The 26,095-nt window shown below is 44.1% G+C and overlaps 1 protein-coding gene across 2 annotated transcripts in view; it reads right to left on the bottom strand.

Moving 5' to 3' along the window:
* Nucleotides 1-3,782: 3,782 nt before the first annotated feature.
* tbc1d2 (TBC1 domain family, member 2) overlaps nt 3,783-26,095 on the bottom strand; it is a 75,795-nt gene continuing 53,482 nt past the window's right edge. For both annotated transcript variants that reach the window (XM_070887671.1, XM_070887663.1), the window contains 7 exons: nt 25,418-25,528; nt 19,770-19,954; nt 18,053-18,556; nt 14,206-14,326; nt 9,009-9,194; nt 6,822-6,943; nt 3,783-5,336 (listed from right to left, as the gene is read on the bottom strand). In XM_070887671.1, coding sequence (XP_070743772.1) covers nt 5,141-5,336; nt 6,822-6,943; nt 9,009-9,194; nt 14,206-14,326; nt 18,053-18,556; nt 19,770-19,954; nt 25,418-25,528 — 1,425 coding nt within the window. In that variant the 3' untranslated portion in view covers nt 3,783-5,140. The remainder of the gene's footprint in view (nt 5,337-6,821; nt 6,944-9,008; nt 9,195-14,205; nt 14,327-18,052; nt 18,557-19,769; nt 19,955-25,417; nt 25,529-26,095) is intronic.

Here is a 26,095-nt window from a genome sequence, read left to right on the forward strand (position 1 = left end):
AAGTCCTGCTTAGTTACCGCACAAGACCCCACTCACTCACCGGGGTCCCTCCCGCTGATCTGCTCATGAAAAGGGCACTTAAGACAAGGCTCTCGTTAGTCCATCCTGATCTACATGAACAGGTAGAGAGCAGGCGGCTTCAACATAATTGCGCAAATGTGTCACGTGAAATTGAAGTAAATGATCCTGTATTTGTGTTGAACTATGGACAAGGTCCCAAGTCGATTGCTGGCACTGTTTTGGCCAAAGAGGGGAGCAGGGTGTTTGTGGTCAAACTCGCAAATGGACTCACCTGCAGAAAACACTTGGACCAAACCAAACTCAGATTTACGGACTATCCATAACAACCCACAATAGACTCTACCTTTTTCGACCCTCCAACACACACACAAGTGGCAACCAACCCAGCGGTTGACCACGAAGCAGAACCCATCACCCGCAGCAGCCCAGCAAGACTCACCACCCCCAGCAGTCCAGCAAGGTTAGCTGCACAGCAGCCCAGCGAAGGCCCAACAAACGACTCACCAACACCAGCATTTGCACCGAGACGATCAACCAGGAAAAGGAATGCCCCAGATCGACTCACATTGTAAATAGTTAAAACTATTGACTTTTGCAGGGGGGGGGGGCGGAGGATTGTTGCTATGTATGTAAACCTGTAATTACCATGTCTAACCACTAGAGGGCTCATCCCCTGGAGTCCCAAGGGATCCCACAATCCCTTGGGAGCACCTGTATATAAGGAGGCCTCACAGGCTGGAGAGGCACTCTGAGATCTGTAATAAAGGACTACGGTCACACTTACTTTGAGCTTGCAGTACCTAGTCTGACTCCTTATCCAAGACCTAACAGGTTGTATAACTTTTTAGATACAAGTTTGTCCAATAACCTTGCCACAAGTATCCTCCAGGTACCAAAAAGCTCATCTTAGTTCTATTTCCATTGAAAACTGTCACCTGACTGTTGCATCGGTTGGTGGACACATATGAATAAATCCTATCTGCTCCAGGAAATCCAACATCATCATTTGGAGTATAATGGACAAAGAATCTGTAATTGGCTTCTGAACATTTGACAAGTGTCAAACTACTCAGAGTGGTTGTAGATCACATCTCAGTTTTCCACCTTTTCCCCTCTCTCTCCCCACCCACACAACCATTTAAGTGAGCGTTTGATATCAGCCATCACATGATCTCAGGTGGGTGCATACCAGAGGCTAGAAACTTGACCACACGAAAAAGTGCAAGGCATACACACACTCGGGCACACACACCCCTCTCTGAACGGAAGCTAAAAGGGCTGGATTGGATTAAAATGCTGTCAAATACTGGGAGGCTTTTGAATGACGTCATGGGCTGGAGAAAAGGTGCAAAATAAATCTGAGCCACTGCAGAACCCGGTTTTCGAATACAATGATTGGTCTTGGTAAATCAGACGGAAATGGTCATTATGAGACAATACAAAAGAGTTAATAGTCTGCACTGCTGGGATCAGTTTCTATAAAGTTCTGGGAACAGCAGTTTATTATAGACTACTCTTGATTTTTAGGGGAGGTGCAGACCTGGTTCCATGAGCTTTTAGGGGAGCAGCACAAGTGAGGGAGGGAGGGGAAGGAAAGTATTGGCCTATAATCTCTGATCTTTTATCTTGGTTTTGATCACATTTGTAGCTCACATTAAAAAAATACTGAGAAAAAAGGTTCGATACATAAAAATATTTACTCTGATTCCATTAAAGATTCAGCAAATTATAAATATTAAAGATTATTACGTTATAATTTACTGATATTTCAAGGTTGCGAATGTAGTTTAATATTTTTTAGCATAATGTACCAAATAGGAGTTGGTTTCAGGATGGTAACTGCTCGAACATTCCACGGTTCTTCGTGTAAACCAAGCGGACTGGGAAATTCAGCCTTGAAGCATTGTAAGAATACTCCATTTTCTGCTTTATTCAAAACTGAACAAATTCTTATAACCCAGTATACCTTGCAAGGCCAAGAGCTCTCTTTGTTGAACCTTTTTGCAGCTGCGAAAATGTTTATCACAGATAAGAGTCCTGGGAAGGCCTTAGTCTACGAAAATCCTCAGACATAACTGTCCTTGGAGCCTACGGATTGATAAGAATGCAAAAAAAACTGTTGCTACAGAAGTTACACCGAATTGAAATTAATACATGGAAAAAAAACAACTGCTGACTTTTTGATAGGGAGGAAACTGAAGACCAATTATTCCAACATTATTAGTATGGTTTGGGACATACACGTATTGGACCGGTTGCCAAATTATTCGATATAATTAGACTGTAAAATCGCAGTGCGGTGCTGCAGTTGGATAGACCATTTCACCACCGGTAGTATTAGTTACCTGTGAATTTTGCTTAGAATTGCTTATGTGTAAAGTGAATAAACTGTAAGTAAAGTAAGTCTTACGGCGTAGGTCTATACAGGAACTGTTGTGTATTGAAGCTATTGGATGGTTACTTGTACTCTTTCGTTGATATTTAAGTAAAGGTTACCCTGTGAGGGGAAACGGGATAACGGCGTTTTGAGTTGTTTGTTCCACGAGTCTGAACTTTATAAACTTTGTAAGTCTTACACCATCTACAATTTCCTTTTGAACATGAATTGTGGCAATTTAGTACGTGAACAATTTAAATCAACATTCTGTGTTTTAGCAAGTGTGGCAAAAGACTTGCATTTATAAACAAGAAAAAGTCAGCAGGTTGCAAGAAAAAAGTGGAAACACTTTGAATATTGTCGAATATATTCCAGGTAATCACAATCTCAGGATATTTTGGGGGGTCTTTTTTTAAATATAAACACAACATTGCCTCCCCCCACCACATGTCGTAGCAAATGAATCGCCCCAACTCTATTAAAAGTAACACGACCCAGTTTACGAAGAAAATACATCACACAGGTGAGTTACATCCGAGATGTGACTTTAGAACACTTTAGAAATGGCTGTGTACCTTTGGACAAGGTTACTCAGCGAAAGACCTGACACTTATAGAGGTTGAAATTCCATTTCTAACGCCACCTGTTACCACCGGAGAGGACGGCTAACAGGAGGCAAATGTCTACCGCCCGCGGCAAGCAGCGGCCACACCGCCCCAGAAATTCAGTTGGCTCTTTAGTAGAGGTGGCAAAATGTGACGCAGCGCCCTCCAACACCGCCCACGTAGTGACGTCATCCAGCCTGCAACACCCCCTTGGCACCTGTCGCGATATTTGGTTTCAACGGCAGCGTTCTGACAGCCTGAAAAAAATGGTGAGTATATAGCGCATCTCAGGCACAAATGCCCGGAGAGCAAGGCAAGGTTTTTTCTTTATTTATTTCTGCATTTTTTTATTAGTTGTAACAGAGGGGAAGTGTGTGTGTCTGTGGATTGGATAAGTTTTAGATGCGATCAAAACATTACAAAACTATTTTTAGCTCACGTTCACAGTTATCAAGGACACTGTTGCCACTGACAACTGAAAGAAGTGGTGGCCTGTGGTTCTGGGCCCCTGAGCAACATCACTCCACTGAGGTAAAGGATACAGGTTCCGATTGGACTGTTTTTGATTGACAGCTCATTGCAACTTTTCAGCGGCAGTCTTAATGCCACAAGATCTCACACTTTGTACATTTCCCCCCCCTCTATCATTTGGTAAACAAGCTTCCGAAGAAGTTGTAGTTCTTTTTTAAAAATAGATATTTTAAGTTTGAAATAATCATGTTTACTGGCCATGGTTCCAGGTTGATGGATCGATTGCAGCCGAATCCTGCAACCTTCAGACACGTCGCCCTATACCCAACAGTGATAAGAACTTCTGACACAAGCCATAAAATCTTCCACAACAAACATTCCGGTAATAATACAGATGAGATCAACAGTTAAACTTTTAATGTCATAAATAAAACAATCTCTCCCGTATGTAGGGCTACCGCAGCTCCCTCCAAAGAACTTATGAGGAAAGGTTAAGGAGGTTGAGCCTCTACTCATTATGGAAACGTATAAGATTATGAGGGGGCTTGACAAGGTGGATGCAGAGAGGATGTTTCCACATAGGGGAGACTAGAACTAGGGCGCATAATCTTAGAATAAGGGGCCGCCCATTTAAAACTGAGATGAGGAGGAATTTCTTCTCAGAGGGTTGTAAATCTGTGGAATTCGCTGCCTCACAGAGCTGTGGAAGCCGGGACAGTGAATACATTTAAGACAGAGATAGACAGTTTGTTAACCAAGAAGAGAAAAAGGGGTTCTGGGGAGCGGGCAGGGAAGTGGATCTGAGTCCATGATCAGATCAGTCATGATCATATTAAATGGTGGAGCAGGCTCGAGGGGCCATATAGCCTACTCCTGCTCCTATTTCTTATGTTCTTATTCCATCAATCCACAAAGCATGGAATCGACCAGAAGATTAGATTTCTTTCCCATAGGCGCCCAAAAGGTGGGGAGTACTTGCAAATAGGTTTGTACAACCAATATCCAAACACTTATCCTAACCAAGGCATTCTATGTGGACACACTTATCTGCTGAATTCCAAATTGGGCTAAATTTGGCACCAAAATTATAAATAATTTTCTTGTACAACTAGGTGGTGCAGCCCACTATCCTCTCATCACTAGGATCTGGCTTCAATCCAGCTCAGATTGATGGGATGAAATCTCTCCTCTCTACCAGTTATCAATCGGAAATGAATCTGAGCAGACTTACTCCAGATCCTAGCTAAAGTGACTCCAAAAGGACAAGAGCGCCTCGACTATTTCAGGACTGAATGGCCAGTCTTATTCATCGGATATTTGGTGTGAGAACTGTTTAAAAAAAAAAGTTCACAATGTTGCAGGAGGTACTTTTCTGAGCTTTGGTAAAGGCACCTTTGTTGGGGCAGAATACATCAAAGTTTTACTCTGCTACACCTGACCCGGGATATTTGATATTGGCAATGACAAGCACACAACAAATACACACTTAAATCAAACAACTTTAGTCATGCGCGTTCTCTTGTAAATGAAGGAAACACATCTTGCAGAAAGTTATTTCCATCACTGGACACCTTGAGTGTAGGTGCTGCTTCTTTGGAGAACGTAGTTGTGACTTCCAGGTGTCACCTGCAGAAGATTCAGGGAATGGGGTTGCAGGACAATTCCTTTATGTTTCCTCCTCATCCTCACTAACACCACCAATCGAGTCTTTTTGTTCCACTCTTTCGTTCACATATGCTTCACGTATCCTCTCCAGTTCGCTCAGCTCAGCGTTGAGCTTCTCCAGGTGTGCAGCACGACGATTTTGAAGCAGCCTCAGGGGGAATGGGTTCATTTCAACAAATGCAATGTTCATCAGCTTCCTGTGAGATACCAAATAATTACTGACCATTTGAAATTATTGAAAGAAAAGGAAAGAAAGAACTTGCATTTTTTTAGCGCCTTTCACGACTTTGAGTATCTCAAACCACCTTACAGCCAATAAAATACTTTTTTGTTGGATGTGTAGTCACTGTTGTAATATAGGAATGTGATAATGACCAGATAATCTGTTTTAGTGATGTTGGTTCAGGGAAAAATATTGGCCAGGAGACTGGGGAGAACTCCCTCACTCTTTTTCGAAATAGTGCCATGGGATCTTTTACGTCCGTCTGACAGAGCAGTCGGGGCCTCGATTTAACGCCAGTGCAGCACACTCCCTCAGTACGGCACTGGAGTACCAGCCTAGATTTTTGAGCTCAGGTCTCTGGAATGGGACTTGAACACACGACCTTCTGACTCCAAGGCAAGAGTGCTACCCACAGCCACAGCTGACACATAAAAAGGAAGAGTGACACCTATTGAAGGAAGAGTGACCCCTGAATGAAGGGATGGAGACCTACTGTCCACTTTTGTAGAAATTGGATGGTGTATGTCCTCGATCACTCTTGCATTGGAGTCAGAAGGTTGTGGGTTTAAGCCCCACTCCAGGACTTGATCATATAATCTAGCACAGAGAGTACTACATTGTCAGAGCTGCTGTTTCTTTAGATGAGACATTAATTTGAGACGGGTGACCTTGGTGGAATCTCTCGTTTTTAAAAAAGCCTATGTTTACAATGTAATATTCCCTCAGTGCCGACCATGTGCTCAAGTCCTGGAGTGGAGCTTGAACCTAAAACATCCTGAGTGTTCACATGGATATAAAAGAGCCCATGGCACTACTCAAAGAGCAACAACAACTTGCATTTATATAGCGCCTTAACGCAGTAAAACATCCCAAGGCGCTTCACAGGAGCATTATCAAATAAAAATTTGACACCATGATCACACAAGATATATTAGGACAGGTGACCAAAAGCAAGACTCCTCCCCTTCGAAAGGAAATTATCTGTTAGTCACAAAATTGAGTTAGATGACGATACCCCAGCCCATCTAATTGCATCTTTCCAGAATACCAATCTTCCCATTGCAACATTTAACATCCAGACGGGATGTCGATTTTAATTACTTATCCATTATGGGCACTCTCAGTGTTATACTGGAGTGTTGACCTAGATTGTCAACTAGTCCTGGTGTGGGACTCAAAACTATAACCAAGAGGTGAGAGTGGCACCAACCAGATTGACCGTGTGGAAAATCCATCCTCATCTGTTCTATAAATGACTATAAATGGGGCCAGAGGCAGGAGACTATGACCTTTAACCTGCAGACTTCCTGGCTCTCCATCTACCTGCTTGCACCCGTTAATAATGCTTTCCAATCAATGATAGAAACAGCAGGTTATAAATACTTATGCAATTATTAAGAAGAATTATTTTCTAAATTATCCACTACTTTGGTCAATTCTGATCAAAGAAAGATCTTACCTTCCCTCAGAAATGTTTTTGGTCAAGCATCTGAGATACTCATAAATTGGCAAGTTATCGTGAAGCTTCAGAATTTCTTCCTCGTTGTATTTGAAAATTGCTAACGCATAACGGAATATAACCTGCAACACAAGAGATGACAATCATTCTACCCGTATCGTCTCCACCTGAAATCGGAGGTATCACCCGTCAAGCCCAACTCGATGCCCATGTTAAATCTTGTGCTGTGGGCACTGTCATGGGAATCATCAGAAGAATCCATTGATGGCCTCAATGAATTCTATGAACCTTATGAACCTTTCAACTATCAAAGAATTATGCAGCACAGAAGGAGGCCATTTTTTCTGATTCTTAACACTGGACTACTAGTCCCTATGATATACTATCTCAATGCCATCCATACTACACTATCCCTTGAATCAGCCTACATAAAAACATTCTTTTCTCAGCTGGGCTAGACTGTGCCTTCAGACATCGACAATGCCTTCCCTAGTTTGCTAGACTATCCTTGGTTCTCTCTCCTCTTGGTCTGGGACCTGGAGGTACTTGTGCATGAAACACAAAAGGTACAGCAAGTGATCAGGAAGGCCAATGGAATCTTGGCCATTATTGCAAAGGGTATGGCGTATAAAAGCAGGGAAATCTTGCTACAGTTCTTCAGGGTATTGGTGAGGCCACACCTGTAATACTGCATATAGTTTTGGTTTCCATAGTTACGAAAGGATATACTTGCTTTGGAGGCAGTTCAGAGAAGGTTCACTAGGTTGATTACAGAGATGAGGGGGCTGACTTATGAGGAAAGGTTGAGTAGGTTGGGCCTCTACTCATTGGAATTCAGAAGAATGAGAGGTGATCTTATCGAAACGTATAAGATTATGAGGGGGCTTGACAAGGTGGATGCAGAGAGGATGTTTCCACTGATAGGGGAGACGAGAACTAGAGGGCATCATCTTAGAATAAGGGGCCGCCCATTTAAAACTGAGATGAGGAGAAATTTCTTCTCTGAGGGTTGTGAATCTGGAATTCGCTGCCTCAGAGAGCTGTGGAAGCTGGGACATTGAATAAATTTAAGTCAGAAATAGACAGTTTCTTAAATGATAAGGGAATAAGGGGTTATGAAGAGCAGGCAGGGAAGTGGACCCGAGTCCATGATCAGATCAGCCATGATCGTATTAAATGGCGGAGCAGGCTCGAGGGGCCATATGGCCTACTCCTGCTCCTATTTCTTATGTTCTAGGATGGACTGACTAATTCAGCCCCATTGACTACCTATGGCCTTCTCTTTCCTCTGCCCATCACCCCCAATACCCCACCCATCTCCAAAGTCACCTGATTTGGCCTGTTTAGGAGGCTGTAAATCAAGTCTTTATCATTAAATGATACAGCACAGGAGGAGGCCATTCGGCCCATCGTGCCTGTGCCAGCTCTTTGAATGAGCTATCGAATTAGTCCCACTTGCCCCTACTCTTTCCCCACAGCCCTGCAAATTTTTCCTTTGCAAGTATATATCCAACTTCCTTTTGAAAGTTACTACTGAATCTGCTTCCACCGCCCTTTCAGGCCGTGAATTCCAGATCATCTCAACTCACTGCATAAAACCAATTCTCCTTATCTCCCCTCTGGTTCTTTTGGCAATTATCTTTAAATTTGTGTCCTCTGGTTACTGACAACTCCTGCCAGTTTGATCACAAAACAGTATCACAGCCCAGGCTGCTCTCACCCTCACTCAATTGTCCACACTTTCAACAGAGACCACTCAGCACAGGCACGATAGGCTGAATGGCCTCCTTCTGTGCTGTATCATTCTGCGATGTGCTGGCTGACTCTCCCTCCCCTTAGCTGATGGATGCTAGGGCCAATTGCAGTGGTCCGACTGTTTCAAATCAGCTAACTCTAGTGTCAATCTCCAGACAAGAAGTTCATTTCCTAATCGATTCTCTGGCTTCCTCTACCCATTCCCAGAATGTAGAACGTTTTGGCTGTCAGTATATATTTCTCAACATTCATTAATCGCATCTCTACCCATCTCCCTATTCATCATTTTCCTTTAGATTTACTTGACCTTGTTTCCAACCCCAATTTGCTGCTTTTTTCATTTCTGAAGCCCTGTTTAATATTCATACGTTTTAACTATCGGGTCCATCTTTGGCAGAAGAACATAGTACAATGTCAAGACCTTAACAGTACCTTTGTTCCCTCGTACAGGAACGCATCCCAAACCCGGAGGAGGATGTCACTCGGAAGGCTATCAACAAAGACAACCAGGAACCAGTTAAAGGTGATGTGAGAGAGGTCCACGTTATACTGATCAAAGTGATTCATGAGCCTGGGCAGCTTCTCGGACAAGAAATCCTTAAACACCCTCTGGTCAACCTGCAATGAGATAAACAAAGAATTCAATGATCACAATTCACCATGATACTCTTTCCAATTTACAAACTTGGACAAAATGAAGAGGTAGTCAGCTGCAATTCACCAATGTTCCATTACTTTGCCTTTACTGTTGAATTAGGTCTAGAAACTGGGCAACAGAGGGATAGAACACTCAAACAAATGACAAATACAGCTGGATTAATAGTACATAGAATTACCTAGAAAGTACTGCGTAGAAACAGGCCATTCGGCTCAACTGGTCTATACCAGTGTTTATTCTCCATACAAGCCTCCTCCCACCTTACTTCATCTAACCCATTTCAACATATCCTATTCATTTCTCCCTCATGTGTTTATCTAGCTTCCCCTTAAATGTATAGAAATATAGAAATTAGGTGCAGGAGCAGGCCATTCGGCCCTTCAAGCCTGCACCGCCATTCAATAAGATCATGGCTGATCATTCAACCTCAGTACCCCTTTCCTGCTTTCTCTCCATACTCCTAGATCTCTTTGGCTGTAAGGGCCATATCTAACTCCCTTTTGAATATATCTAACGAACGGGCCTCAGCAACTTTCTGCTGTAGAGAATTCCACAGGTTAACCACTCTCTGAGTGAAGAAGTTTCTCCTCATCTCGGTCCTAAATGGCTTACCCCTTATTCTTAGACTGTGACCCCTGGTTCTGGAACTCCCCAGCAACGGGAACATTCTTCCTGCCTCTAACCTGTCCAATCCAGTCAGAATTTTATATGTTTCTATGAGATCCCCTCTCATTCTTCTAAACTCCAGTGGATACAAGCCCAGTTGATCCAGTCTCTCCTCATATGTCAGTCCTGCCATCCCAGGAATCAATCTGGTGAACCTTTGCTGTACTCCCTCAATAGCAAGAATATCCTTCCTCAGATTAGGAGACCAAAACTGAACACAATATTCCAGGTGTGGCCTTACCAAGGCTCTGTACAACTGCAGTAAGACCTCCCTGCTCCTATGCTCAAATCCTCTAGCTATGAAGGCCAACATGCCATTTGCCTTCTTCACTGCCTGCTGTACCTGCATGCCAAACTTCAATGGCTGATGTACCATAACACCCAGGTCCCGTTGCACCTCCCCTTTTCCTAATCTGTCACCATTCAGATAATATTCTGTCTTCCTGTTTTTGCCACCAAAGTGGATAATCTCACATTTATCCACATTATACTGCATCTGTCATGCATTTGCCCACTCACCTAACCTGTCCAAGTCACCCTGCAGTCTCTTAGCATCCTCCTCACAGCTCACACCGCCACCCAGCTTAGTGTCATCTGCAAACTTGGAGATATTACATTCAATTCCTTCATCTAAATCATTGATGTATATTATAAATAGCTGGGGTCCCAGCACTGAACCCTGCAGCACCCCACTGGTCACTGCCTGTCATTCTGAAAAGGACCCGTTTATTCTGCTTCCTGTCTGTCAACCAGTTCTCTATCCACGTCAATAAATTACCCCCAATATCATGTGCTTTAATTTTGCATACTAATCTCTTGTGTGGGACCTTGTCAAAAGCCTTTTGAAAGTCCAAATACACTACATCCACTGGTTCTCCCTTGTCCACGCTACTAGTTACATCCTCAAAAGATTTGTCGAGCATGATTTCCCTTTCATAAATCCATGCTGACTTGGATTTCCAAATGCGCTGCTATTTCATGTTTAATAATTGATTCCAACATTTTCCCCACTGCCAATGTCAGGCTAACCAGTCTATAATTCCCTGTTTTCTCTCTCCCTCTTTTTAAAAAAAAGTGATGTTACATTAGCTACCCTCCAGTCCATAGGAACTGATCCAGAGTCAATAGAATGTTGGAAGATGATCACCAATGCATCCACTATTTTTAGGGCCACTTCCTTATGTACTCTGGAATGCAGCCTATCAGGCCCTGGGGATTTATCGGCCTTCAATCCCATCAATTTCCCTCACACAATTTCCTGACTAATAAGGATTTCCTTCAGTTCCTCCTTTTTGCTAGACCCGCGAACCCCTAGTATTTCCAGAAGGTTATTTCTGTCTTCCTTAGTGAAGACAGAACCAAAGTATTTGTTCAATTGGTCTGCCATTTCTTTGTTCCCCATTATAAATTCACCTGATTCTGACTGCAAAGGATCTACGTTGGTCTTCACTAATCTTTTTCTCTTCATATAGCTATAGAAGCTTATGCAGTCAGTTTTTATGTTCCCTGCAAGCTTCCTCTCATACTCTATTTCCTCCTCCTAATTGGACCCTTTGTCCTCCTTTGCTGAATTCTAAATTTCTCCTAGTCCTCGTTTGCTGCTTTTTCTGGCCAATTTATATGCCTCTTCCTTGGATTTAACACTATTCCTAATTTCCCTTGTTAGCCCCGTTTTATTTTTACTCCAGACAGGGATATACAATTGTTGAAGTTCATCCATGTAATCTATAAATGTCTGCCATTGCCTATCCACTGTCAATCCTTTAAGTATCATTTGCCACTCTATCCTAGCCAATTCATGTCTCATACCATCAAAGTTACCTTTCCTTAATTTCAGGACCCTAGTCTCTGAATTAATAGTGTCACTCTCCATCTTAATAAAGAATTCTACCATATTATGGTCACTCTTCCCCAGGGGGCCTCGCACAACAAGATTGCTAAATAGTCCTCTCTCATTACACAATACCCAATCCAGGATGGCTAGCCCTCTAGTTGGTTCCTCGACATATTGTTCCAGAAAGCCATCCCTAATACACTCCAGGAAATCCTCCTCCACCGCATTGCTACCAGCTTGGTTAGCCCAATCTATATGTAGATTAAAGTCGCCCATGATAACTGCTGTACCTTTATTGCACGCATCCCTAATTTCTTGTTTGATGCCATCCCCAACTTCACTACTACGGTTTGGTGGTCTGTACACAACTCCCAATAGTGTTTTCTGCCCTTCGGTATTCCGCAGCTCTACCCATACAGATTCCACATCATCCAAGCGAATGTCCTTTCTTACTATTGCATTAATTTCCTCTTCAACCAGCAATGCTACCCCACCTCCTTTTCATTTCTGTCTATCCTTCCTAAATGTTGAATACCCCTGGATGTTGAGTTCCCAGCTTTGGTCACCCTGGAGCCATGTCTCCGTAATCCCAATTATATCATAATCGTTAATAGCTACCTGCGCTGTTAATTCATCCACCTTATTACGAATACTCCTCGCATTGAGGCACAGAGCCTTCAGGCTTGTCTTTTTAACACTCTTTGTCCCTTTAGAATGTTGCTGTAATGTGGCCCTTTTTGATTTTTGCTTTGGGTTTCTCTGCCCTCCACTTTTACTATTCTCCTTTCTATCTTTTGCTTCTGCCCCCATTTTATTTCCCTCTGTCCCTGCATAGGTTCCCATCCCCCTGCCATGTTAGTTTAACCCCTCCTCAACAGCACTAACAATTCTGTGCTATTCACCTCAACTACTCCATGTGGTAGCGAGTTCCACATTCTAACCACTCTCTGGGTAAAGAAGTTTCTCCTGAATTCCCAATTGGATTCATTAGTGACTCTCAGTTTATTTATTAGTTTACGATCCCTAATTTTGGACTCCCTCAAGTGGAAATATCTTTTCTATGTCTACCCAATCAAACCCTTTCATAATTTTAAAGACCTCTATCAGGTCACCCCTCGTCCTCTTTTCTAGAGAAAAAGAGCCCGAGCCTTTTCAGTCTTTCCTGATCATTGTAACCTCTTAGTATAAAAACCTTAAAGGCTGTGAGAGTAGAGAGTCTGGTTAAGGCTCAAGCCTTGTCATAGTGCACCAAGCACAAAATTCAGCACCACCTTTGACTGTCTCATTGGGGGAAAACTACATGACTGGCTGGTTAAATATTACAATAACACTCTAGGAAATTGTTGCTTGTCTAACAGTTAGAGCACTTCAAAAGTGGCTCATTATATGAGATGTTTGAGAAATGCTATATAAATGCAGGTCTTTCTTTCTCATTACCTTCGGAGGCTGGGGTTCAAGCACAATACAAAAAGCTTTACTTTGGGTTTAACCCAAGATTCACTCAACCTGGGAATGTTTGGTGTCAATACTAGAATGCAGATTTGTTTATTTAATGAAAGCTAGCTCCCAGCACGGGCATCGGGCAGCCCATTGGGAAATTCCCAAAATAAAAACTTCTGGTGGACTTAGCTAGGTCATTGTGTCCCTCAGAAGGAAAGAGTGTGCGCTCACCATATCGGGCCAACAAACAGGTAGGTTGTGCGCGCACTCCATATTGGGCCAACAGGTAGGTTATGTCATAAGAAATGGGAGGAGTAGGCCATATGCGCCGCCATTCAATATCATGGCTGATCTTCAACCTCAACTCCACTTTCCCACCCGATCACCCTTAGTGCCCAAAAATCTATCGATCTCAGCCTTGAATATACTCAACGACTGAGCCTCCACAGCCCTCTGGGGTAGAGAATTCCAAATATTCACAAACCTCTGAAGAAATTCCTCCTCAACTCAGTCCTAAATGGCCGATCCCTTATCCCGAGACTAGGACCACGAGTTCTAGTCTCTTCAACCAGGGGAAACAATCTCTCAACATCTACCCTGTCAATCCCCCATGCAGGGAGAGACTGTGCGCTCTCCCCATCGGGCCAATAGGTGGGTCATGTCCCTACGGAGGGACTGTGCGCATTCTCAACATCAGGTAAATAGGTATTCTACCCATGTGGATTTCTCAGTAGCTTTGTTTGGATACTTAAATGTGGCGACACACTCCCACAACCATCAGACACCAACATGACCACAAAAGGTGCTGAACTTTGATAACTATAGGTTTGCTGTGATTAGTTCTATAAAAGTTCAGTAAACCTCATGAACAGCTGAGAGGAGGTTTAAATCCTCCGGTACCTTCATACATCCCTCTCAACGCATGAAACAATTCTATTGTAGTATCCAACAGAGGTCTCCTGGAAACTCTTCCCACATCACCAACCCTCCCCAAAATTGGTTTAGTTGATCAACGAGAAGCAATTTCTCACCTGAGAGCCAGTGAGGGTGTTGCTGTAGTAGTCCTCCGGCATAATGCAGTCAATAATAGCCACTAGACACCAGAAGGCATCCTCCTCCTCCCGCAGGACCAGCAATGCAATGGCTACCAGTCTGGAACAAGTTATTTTGTTATTCAATTATTAAATGAGCAATTTCTTTCCTTCCAGTACTCCTATTTTTCTCCTGAAGTTTAAAATTTCAGTTGAGATAAAGGCCCAGAGGTAACAGCAACAACTTGCATTTATATAGTGCCTGTAACATAATAAATAAAACATCCCAAGGCGCTTCACAAGAACGTTATCTGACACCGAGCCACATAAAGAGATACTCGGGCAGTGACCAAAAGCTTGGTTAGAGGTAGATTTTAAAGGAGTGACTTAAAGGAGGAGAGGGAGGTAGAGAGGCGGAGGGGTTTAGGGGGAGAATTGCAGAGCTTGGGGCCTAGGCAGCTGAAGGCACAGCCACCGATGCTGGAGCAATGAAAAATCAGAGATGCGCAAGAGGCCAGAATTGGAGGAACGCAGAGATTGCGGAGGGTTGTAGGGCTGGTGGAGGTTACAGAGATAGGGAGGAATGAGGCCATGGAGGGATTTGAAAACAAGGATGAGAATTTAAAATTGAGGCATTGCTGGACCGGGAGCCAATGTAGGTCAGCGAGCACCAGGGTGATGGGTGAACAGGGCTTAGTGAAGAGGATACGGGCAGCAGAGATTTGGATGAGCTCAAGTTTAGGAGGGTTGAAGATGAGGGGACTGGCCAGAAGAACGTTGGAATATTCAAGTGTGGAGGTAACAATGGCATGGATGAGTAATCCCCTCATCTGCTCAGGCAGCCTTTTCTTCATGGGAATGTGTGGTGAGCAAGTATTGGAAGACTATTCCAGCACAACCAAATCCTGATTCTGTCCTCACCCAAAGTCCACCCACACTCACTTTGTGGCAGGAATCACTGCATAACAAATAGGGTATGGGAACGTTCGGCACTCTTCCCCCATCCCATCCCACTTCCTATCCCAGAGATGTTCCATCAATTGTAGCATCAGGGGTCAGCTGCGGCTCAGTGGGTAGCACTCTTGCCTCGGGAGTCAGAAGGTCGTAGGTTCAAGCCCCACTCTCGAGACTGGAGCACGTAATCCAGGATGACACTCCCAGCGCCAGTACTGAGGGAGTGCTGCACTGTCAGAGGTGCCATCTTACGGATGAGACGTTAAACCGAGACACAATCCAGCACCTCTCAGGTGGATGCAAAAGATCCCACGGCCACTATTCCAAAGAAGAGCAGGGGAGTTCTCCCTGGTGTCCTAGGTCATTATTTATCCCTCAACCAACATCATTAAAAAAAACACAGATTTTCTGGTCACGGTCACACTGTGCAGAAATTGACGGCCGTGTTTCCTACATTACAACAATGACTACATTTCAAAAAAGTACATAATTGGCTGTGAAGCGCTTCGAGACGTTGTGAAAGACACTATATTAATGCAAGTTCTTTATTTTACACAGTTGATAAATAGATCCTGCTTTGGGGTCTGGATATGAATCCAACCCAGTCTGATGGTGCGAAGGATTCCTCTTACACATTGCGTCATTTCCTCATCTCTCCCCTCCAGCCTGAACTGAAGGCGAGGACATGGATCCCGCTCGCTGGCTTCACTCCCAAGTAACTGCATCAATGCAAAGGTGCTGGGGCCAGAGCCAAACACTGGTGGTTTGGTCTGGATCAGTCAGCACAGCTTCCTGATGCTCACAGTATGAAATGCTCCTCTGGCACCTTGCCTAGAAAAAACCCATCAACCTGCCAGCCTCCTCTCCATCATTGCTGCATTGCAGTGATCATTGTAAACAGGGAATTAAAATCATACGATTGGTTGGGTGTTGGTAAAAAACACACTCCGTGCTGCAATAATAAATAGGAGCTGTGTCTAAACTAGTCTGCGGAACGTATTGTTCCAAGCCAGCCATGAGGGACTGAGTGCCAATCAATAGAAAATAACAAGAAATGCTGTGACAATGATGGGTGTGAAGGAGAGCGCGATTTCTGACAATTACATTTAAAGCGTAATTTTCTATGTACAGTTAGGTGCTAAGAGTGCGTAAAGGTATACAGGTACTAAGTTTCTGCTCGGATTGGCACCTGACTGTCCACTGGGTTTTAAGACAGGTTGCCCAGTGATCACCCCATTTTAAAATTGGACATTACAAGCCTGATTTTTCTAAAGCAGGGAGAGTCATTTGGGGAAAAAAATGGGCCGGAATTTGCTGGAAAGATAACAGTGTGTTAACGATGCACGGCGTTATTAATGAATAAATCAGCCAGTTCAGGGGATGAAGAGCTATGCTGTGAGTTGTGAATCTCTAGAAGTTACTGGTCACTTTTCCTCGCTCCACCGATTGCATCGCACAAACGGTATCTCGTCCTTAGCTTACGTTATTTTTAAGAACTTGTTGGATTTGTACATTAATTGCCCATTAAACTCGCCGCAGAAAGTTAGCGCTGGAACTTAATAGTGTGATAACTGTTAATGCAGTGCCAATCAACCCCTCTGGCCCTGAAAGGGAACAATTTAAACAGTGGAGTCTCATTTCTGCATGTACTAAATTGTTATTGGAGATTTTTAAAATGTAAAATATGTTTTCTTACATTTCCTTTGTCTTTTTCTCTCTTTTACTCCAATCTTTCTTTCCCTCTCTCTATTTCTCTATCTGTACCTGATTTTACTCTTAATTCACCCCATTTCCTTCTCCGTCGATCCTCTGTTTATTTCTCAATCTTTAAATTTCATTGTTTAAGGAGATGGACTGTTGGTCCCGTTGTTCACATGCCCCATTGCCCTTGCCGTGCTGTTATCAACTCGCAATTCCAGCAAGTTACAGCACAAAAGCTCAAGATGAAAGGGTGTGGGAATAAGTCTAACTAAAAGAGCATGCCATTCTGCACATGTACAAGGATTGCTCTCCGTGTTTGCGAGTTTAATTTGAACCCTCGGTTCTGTTCTACAGCCTATTTTTTCCCCCTCGTGCGAAGTCCTGAATGATTCGATCGGCAGGCATTAGATTCTAGTTCAGAAGTGTGGCGCTCCCCACAGACAGGAATCTAAGAAACTACAGAAAAGATGCTGGGAAGCACATCCTCACACAAAGAGTAGTGGGAATCTGGTACCCTTTCTTCCACCCCCCCATCCCCCCCCAAAAAAAGCAGACTTACCAGAATGATACCGGGGCTAGAAGGGTTATATTATGAGGACAGGTTGCATAGACCAAGTATAGAAGAAGATTAAGGGGTGATCTATTTGAGGTGCTTAAGAAGATTAAAGGATTTGATAGGGTAGGAAAAGAGAAACTATTTCCTCTTGTGGGGCACAACCTTAAAATTAGTGCCAAGTCATTCAGGGTTAAGCAGGAAGCACTTCTTCACACAAAAGGTGATGGAAATCTGGAACTCTCTTCCCCGAAAAGCTGTAGTGGCTGGGGGTCAATTGAAAATTTCAAAACGGAGATTGATAGATTTTTGTATGGCAAGGGTAATAAGGGATATGGAACCAAGGCAGGTAGATGGAGTTAAGGTACAGATCAGCCATGATCCAATTGAATGGCGGAACAGGCTCGAGGGGCTGAATGACTGACTCCTGTTCCTACGTTCCTAAATCAAGACCATCTACGTGTGTTTTAAAAATGTGCAGATTGTTGAAGGAAGGAAGGACTGAGGGAAGTGTGGAGTTAGAAAGTTTAAATTTTATGCACGCGTTGTTAGTTATGAACGTGAAAAGCTCTAGAGGGAGGAAATGGTTTAGGAGTGTGCTTGGTGGTGTACATGTAAATGAGAAGCAAGAAACGATACCTGTTCAATCCTTGGCAGTACCCAATAGCGGGGTTTTGCCACGAGTATGCCAGCAACACCCGGCGTAGTTGCTGAACCATCTTGGAAGTTGGGGAGGTGAAGAGCCTGTTGTTGGTCAGTGTCCGAAGCAGGTCCAGCTCAATCTGCTTGGATGCTGCTTGTTGCTTGTTCTCGCACAGCTTCAACAGCTCCTGGTAACGGTTGCTACCGTATCGCTCCCTTATATGCTGAGCTCGCCGATTGGTGCACCACTTCCAAACGTGGCTCCGATGTTCCTTGGGGATGCCATTGCGGATCAGGTTCTTTAACTCTGGAGATGGCACAAGTTCTCCACAGGTCCTGCCGGATAGATGGTTTGCCCATTTCACCTGGATGGCTTTCTCCTGACCTTCCTGGCCGACCATCAGGTTGTTGGATTTGCGTTCAAGTATGTGGATTCTGGCCAAGAGTTTTTCGTCCTGGACTGGGGAAGACACGGTGTTGAAGCCATATTCATCATATTCACTGGAGTGGGGAAAACAAAAGAGCTTACCAGTGAAGACTGCTGCAAATGGGCAAATTAAGAGATTAAAACAAAACATTCTTTCAGGTCAGAAGTGAAAGGCTGCATACTATTGAGTGTCAGCTGTGGCTCAGTGGGTGGCACTCTCGTCTTAAGAGTCAGAAGGTTGTGGGTTCAAGTCCCACTCCAGAGACTTGAGCACAAAAATCTAGGCTGACACTCCCAGCACAGAACTGAGGGAGTGCTGCACTGTCGGAGGTGCCGTCTTTCAGATAAGATGTTAAACCAAGGCTCTGTCTGCCCGCTCAGGTGGATGTAAAATATTATTAAAATTGCCAGTGGAAAAAAAATCTCTCCCCAGAAGATTTGGGGAAACAAATTAAAGAAAGAAAAAAGGATTTGCCTGCCCGTAGCGATCTCAGGACATCACAAAGCTGTCGTTTACCAGAGTTTCCAATTACCCTTTGTTTATTCATTCATGGGATGTGGGGATCACTGGCAAGGCCAGCATTTATTGCCCATCCCTAACTGCCCTTGAGAAGGTGGTGGTGAGCCGCCGTCTTGAACTGCCATGAGGTGAAAGTACTCCCACAGTGCTGTGAGGGATGGAGTTCCAGGATTTTGACCCAGTGACAATGAAGAAATGGTGATATATTTCCAAGTCAGAATGGTGTGTGACTTGGAGGGAAACTTGCAGGTGGTGGTGTTTCCATGCGCCTGCTGGCCTTGTCTTTTTAAGTGGTAGTGATCGCAGGTTTGGGAGATGCTGCCAAAGAAGCCTTGGCGAGTTGCTGCAGTGCATCTTGTAGATGGTACATATACTGCAGGAGGGAGTGGATGCTTAAGATGGTGGATGGGGTGCCAATCAAGCGGGCTGCTTTGTCCTGGATGGTGTCGAGCTTCTTCAATGCTGTTGGAGCCGCACTCATCCAAGCAAGTGGAGAGTATTCCATCACACTCCTGTGGGTGGTGTAACTCAAGTTACGGCAGGAGATTGGGAAGAGCCCTTTGGAAATTCTGACCTCCAGTGCTTCAGAGGAGCTACGGCATGCAGATTGTACATACACCACCTTTGGACTGGGGTGGCTACACCAGGCGGTGCCTTCACCCACAAGGCCACCACAGGAGGGGAGATATGTAGATCTTTCTCAAAGCTTCAAACTAACGCACAAGAGATTTTCCCAAATTAAAAATGCACTGTCTTGTTCTACTCACTTGCAAGGACTGCCATGTGCAAGAACAGATTCATCTTTAATCTCCAATCGCAACTGGTCAGCTATAAGCTGCTTCACTATTTCCTGGCTGGTCTTGCCTTGGTCGCTGATGTTGTCTTGCAGGTTGTGAAGCATCACTAGATACTTGCTCTCGATCTGGCAGTACCTGGCCTCCAAATAAGCACACTGCAGCAAGAAGAAAAAAACCATTCCTAACCAACGACAGAGATTCAAAATAGTTCACACACTTAACTTCATGTTATATTTAGTTCCGGAATTTAAAAAAATCCTACAGGTGAGGGCTATTATCATAGAGTAATTAGGGAGAAGTAGTTTCCAGTGGCAGGAGGGTCGGTAACCAGAAAACAGAGACTTAAGGTAATCGGCAAAAGAATCAAGCGGGAGATGAGGAGAATATTTTTTACACAGCAAGTTATTGTGATCTGGAATGCACTGCTGGAAAGGGCAGTGGAAGCAGATTCAGTAGTAACTTTCAAAAGGGAATTGGATAAATACTTGAAGGGAAACATTTTCAGGGCTATGGGGAAAGAGTGGGACTAATTGGACAGCTCTTTCAAAGAGCTGGCGCAGGTAAGCCACTGCATCAGAAATTCCTTAAAATAATTTCAACAGCAAAAAACATTGGGGGTGGGGCGGAAAAGATACAAGATTTAAAAAATAAAATGGAAGGCTCCTGGATATTCTGAAGAACCTGCTACAGAAGCAACGCTGTTGGTTATGGGATCAGCATGATTTTTCTTTGACTTACTCGCATGTAGTATTTCTGCAATGTCCAACCTGCCCACTAGGTGGTGACATTACACATACTCTATCCATTTAATATAGTTCCATTTCGGACCTTGTATTTAGAATCTGCAGTTCACAGAGCAGGGATCACAATAAACGGCAGTTACAAGAAATATTTACAAGAAATATTGGGGTTAGTGGCTTCAGAAGGAATTGGGATTTAATCTATAAATTGGCAATGCAATTTACCCGTAAGAAATTGAGCGTTATTTCTCAAAACAGCTGTAGTAATTAACAGGGATGTTGATTAAGAATGTCCCCCTGTCCCTGATCATCTGTATTGGATTTCATCTTTCATTGCTCTCCCTGCTTGCAAATTTTGTCCAGGTACTTATGTAATATTTTTAGATTTGAATTGTCCCCTACCATTTTTAGTATCATCTACAATGCATTGCTCAATCCAGTATAGTAAGGGGTCCAAATACCAATTTCTGGAGAACTATATTCAAAACCTGGCTCCAGCTCAACATGTGGGGAGACCACAACTCGGGACCATAAATATAAGATAGTCACTAATAAATCGAATAGGGAATTCCTTATGCAGAGAGTGGTTAGAATGTGGAACTTGCTACCACATGGAATGGTTGAGGTGAATAGCATAGATGCATTTAAAGGGAAAATGGGGAAACACTTATCAAGGACACCGAGGCTGTCAGGGTCAGCTGGAAGGAGCACTTTGAAGATCTCCTCAATTGAGACTCTGCCTTTGACTCAAGTGTTCTCAACTCCATCCCACAGCATGCGACCCGCCACCACCTGAGTGAAACCCAAACATTGCACGAGGTAGGCAAAGCCATAAAACAGTTCAAGAACAACAAGGCTACGGGTGTGGATGGAATTCCTGCTGAGGCGCTAAAGTATGGCGGAGAGGCGCTGTTGGTGCAGATACATGACCTCATCTCTCTCATTTGGAGGGAGGAGAGCATGCCGGGAGATCTCAGAGATGCAGTGATCGTGACCATCTTTAAAAAGGAGGAAAAGTCCGACTGCGGCAACTAAAGGGAAATCTCCCTGCTATCAGCCACTGAGAAGGTTGTCGCTAGAGTTCTCCTTAACTGTCTTCTCCCTGTGGCCGAGGAGCTCCTCCTGGAATCAGACACGATCTTTGCAGCGCAACAGCTGCAGGAAAATTGCAGGGAGCAGCGCCAGCCCTTGTACATGGCTTTTTTCGATCTTACAAAGGCCTTTGACACTGTCAACCATGAGGGCTTATGGAGTGTCCTCCGTTTTGGATGCCCCAAAAGTTTGTCAACATCCTTTGCCTGCTCCACGACGACATGCAGGCCGTGATCCTTACCAGCGGTTCCGTTACAGACCCAATCCACGTCCGGACTGGGGTCAAACAGGGCTGCATCATCGCTCCAACCCTCTTCTCAATCTTCCTCGCTGCCATGCTCCATCTCACAGTCAACAAGCTCCCCGCTGGAGTGGAACTATACTACAGAACTAGTGGGAAGCTGTTTAACCTACGCCGCCTCCAGGCCAGGTCCAAGATCCCCCCAACCTCTGTCGTTGAGCTGCAGTATGTGGACGCGCCTGCGTCTGTGCACAGTCAGAGGCTGAACTTCAGGATATAGTCAATGTATTCACTGAGGCATATGAAAACATGGGCCCTATGCTTAACATCCATAAGACAAAGTTCTCCACCAGCCTGTCCTCGCTGCACAGCTCTGCCCCCCAAGTCATCAAGATCCACGGCACGGCCCTCGACAACATGGACCATTTCCCATACCTCGGGAGCCTTTTATCAACAAAGGCAGACATTGATACGGAGATTCAACACCGCCTCCAGTGCGCCAGTGCAGCCTTTGGCCGCCTGAGAAAAAGAGTGTTGGAAGACCAAGCCCTCAAATCTACCACCAAGCTCATGGTCTACAGGGCTGTAGTAATAATACCCGCCCTCCTGTATGGATGAGAGGCATGGACTATGTACAGAAGACACCTCAAGTTGCTAGATATATATCACCAACGATGTCTCTGCAAGATCCTGCAAATCCCCTGGGAGGACAGGCACATCAACATCAGTGTCCTCGCCCAGGCTAACATCCCCAGCATTGGAGCACTGACCACACTCGATCAGCTTCGCTGGGCAGGCCACATAGTTTGCATGCCAGACATGTGGCTCCCTAAGCAATTGCTCTATGCAGAGCTCCTTCACGGCAAACAAGCCAAAGGTGGGCAGCGGAAACGTTACAAGGACACCCTCAAAGCCTCCCTGGTAAAGTGTGACATCACCACTGATACCTGGGAGACCCTGGCCGAAGACCGCCCTAGGTGGAGAAAGTGCATCCGGGAGGGCGTTGAGCTCTTCGAATCTCAACTTTGCAAGTGTGAAGAGGTCAGGTGCAGGCAGCGGATGAAGCGTGCGGTAAATCAGTCCCCCCCTCCCCCCGACGAATGTCTGTCCCACCTGTGACAGGGTCTGTGGCTCTCACATTGGACTGTTCAGCCACCAAAGGACTCATTTCAGGAATGGAAGCAAGTCTTCCTCAATTCCGAGGGACTGCCTATGGTGATGATGATTTAAGGGGAAGCTAGATAAGTACATGAGGAGAAAGGAATGGAACGATATGCCAATTGGGTGAGACGAAGAGGGTTGGGAGGAGGCTCGTGTGGAGCATAAACACCGGCACGGATCAGTTGGGCCGAATGGAATAGGAGCGGAGCAGGCTCGAGTGGCCACCTAGCCTACTCCTGATCCTATTTCTTATGAATAGCCTGTTTCTCTACTGTACATTCTATGTAATTCTGTGCAACATTGCTTTCTCTAACTCTGCTTCTTCTCTTTCAGCAATTCCTTATCCACCTCACAAGTTTTACCCAGGAAACCGTGACTTTGTGTCGCAGCTTTACATGTTGGCTGGGAATTTACTCGGGTTCTGCTGCCAATGAAAATATCCCGGTTCAAACGCTATTAATCCTCGGGATGTGTGCGTTGCAGGCAAAGTCGGCAATTACTGTCCATCCCCTAGAAGGTTGTGGTGCCCTTAAGAAGGTGGTGGTGAGCCGCCCTTCTAGAACCGCTTGTGGTGAAGGTACTTCCACACTACTGTTAGGTAGGGTGTTCCAGTTTGTTGCAACTGAGTGATTTGAGAGGCCATTTCAGAGGGCAGTTAAGAGTCAGCCACATTGGTGTGGGTCTGGAATCACATATAGGCCCAGACCAGGTAAGGATGGCAGATTTCCTTCCCTAAAAAGGATATTAGTGCACCAGTCCAGTTTATTACGACAATCCGACAGCTTCATGGTCGCATTTACTGATACCAGCTGTTTATTTCCACATTTTAAAAACTGAATTAAAATTCTTAAAACTGCCATGGTGGGATTTGATCTCCTGTTCTCTGGATTATCAGTCCAGGCCTATGGACGGCTAGTGCAGTAACATGACCGAGTTTCAAACTGTACAGGCGCTTTAAACTAAAAGCAGCACAGGAGTGTGCAAGATTCAGCTTTGAGCAAAATAGATGAATGTAGTGGGAAGGGGTTTAATTATCTTTTCAACCCACGCAGATACAGTAATCAATCAACCTGAAACCTAATCATCGAATCATATGGTGCAGAAGGAGGCCATTCGGCCCATCATGCTCTCATTATTTACCAATTAGTCCAACGTTGCCCTTTCCCCATTGCCCTGCAAATGTATCCCCTTCAATATTAATCTAATTCCCTTTTGAAAGTTACTACTGAATCAGTTTCCACCATCCTTTCAGGCAGCACATTCCAGATCACAACAACTCACTGTAAAAAAAATTCTCAACTCCCCTCTGGTTCTTTTGCCAATTACCTTAAATCTGTGTCCTCTGGTTACTGACCCTCCTGCCTCTTACTTTCTTTCTTTCTTTCTCTAACAAAACTCTTAACATGATTTTGAACACCTCAATTAAATCACCCCTTAACCTTCTCAGCCCTAAGGGGAGCAATCCCATGCATCTCAAACAGCACAATATCGCTGAACCCAATATTGCCACACACCAAAGTCTTTAACCTACTCACATCCATTATGTGAGATATTCATAGAGTTGCTGACTCATGTCTCTGCTAAACGTGCAAGGTCAAAATGTAATTTATTATGTGTCAAGAAATGCTCCATAAAGCTTGCTTCCTGTCTAAGATGCTAAATAATTAAGTTAACTTCTGGAGGTAATGAGTAGCATTAACCAGCTTTCTCAACATTTAGTGCGGGGTTGTTAAATCAATCTCAAATAGCGATCGGCAGTTCAGCATCAAATCAAGGGGAAGGGAGACGGCAATTAGAGATAATTAGAGAGATGTTCAAAATGATGAGGGGTTTTGATAGGGTAAATAAGGAGAAACTATTTCCACTGGCAGGAGGGCCGATAACCAGAGGACCAGATTTAAGATAATTGGCAAAAGAACCAGGGGGAGATGAGAATTTTTAAAAAATTATTATTTTTTTGTATAAAGACAGCGAGTTATGATCTGGAATGTATGCCCTGAAAGGGTGGTGGAAGCAGATTTAATAGCAACTTTCAAAAGGGAATTGGATAAATACTTGAAAAGGAAAGATTTTCAGGGCTATGGGGAAAGAGCAAATTGGATAGTTCTTTCAAAAGAGCCAATTGGATAGCTCTTTCAAAAGAACCGGTACAGGCAGGATGGGCCCAATGGCCTCCTACTGTGCTGTATCATTCTATAATTAGGATTCAGCATTAGAAATGATGTTTAACAGATAGAAAAGCATCTCCAGTCAACTGGAAACATGCATTTAATAATATGGAAACCTAATCGCCATCCTGGCAGGTGACCCCTGGTGACCTGATGCAATGTGTCCCATGACCTTCATCTCATATGCCACACACAACATGCTTGGCCACCCCATACCTTCATGGCCAGAGTCTTCTCATGATCACTGGTACTCTGCCAAAGCTTGGTGATCTGGTAGATCTCACAGTTTAAGAACTTGTTTTGCGTTTTGTAGGCTTCTTGATCATCCTGCCGAAAGACAACAAAGTATTTGAATGGATGACTTCGAAGTAACTATGGTTTGTAACTTTTTTTTAAAAATCATGTGAAATTGAAAAAATTTGGCTGTTTTCAACAGCAAAACATCCTATAACTATTTCCTGTCTGATGGGGTTAATAAGCCATCAGAATAAGCATCTGCACAGATACTCCTACACTGGCCCCATTTTTAATTTGAATGCGCTCTTGCAGTTTTCTCCTCAAATCCGCAGTAACCTTCAAAGTAAACTTAATCTGCTCTCAATAAATCCGGTCATATGGGACATGTGATAGTGTCAAGTCCCCATATGATCTCATCAGGCAAGCACATGAACAATGATATACAGGAAAAGACCCTTTGATCCATCCAGCCTGTCCCACACAATAGTGATACTTTGTGCATCACAATATATAGACTCCCCACCCCACCCCACCAAAAACCACATGATCTCCCGGGAGAGGCAGAAAAACCAAATATAAATCCCAGGCCAATTTTGGGGGGAAAGAATTTTGGCAAATTCCTCTCCGACCTTCTTAGGTGATTGAAATTAGTCCAGG

The sequence above is a fragment of the Pristiophorus japonicus genome, chromosome 1 (genome assembly GCF_044704955.1).
Source record: "Pristiophorus japonicus isolate sPriJap1 chromosome 1, sPriJap1.hap1, whole genome shotgun sequence".
Classification (NCBI taxonomy): Eukaryota; Metazoa; Chordata; class Chondrichthyes; family Pristiophoridae; genus Pristiophorus; species Pristiophorus japonicus.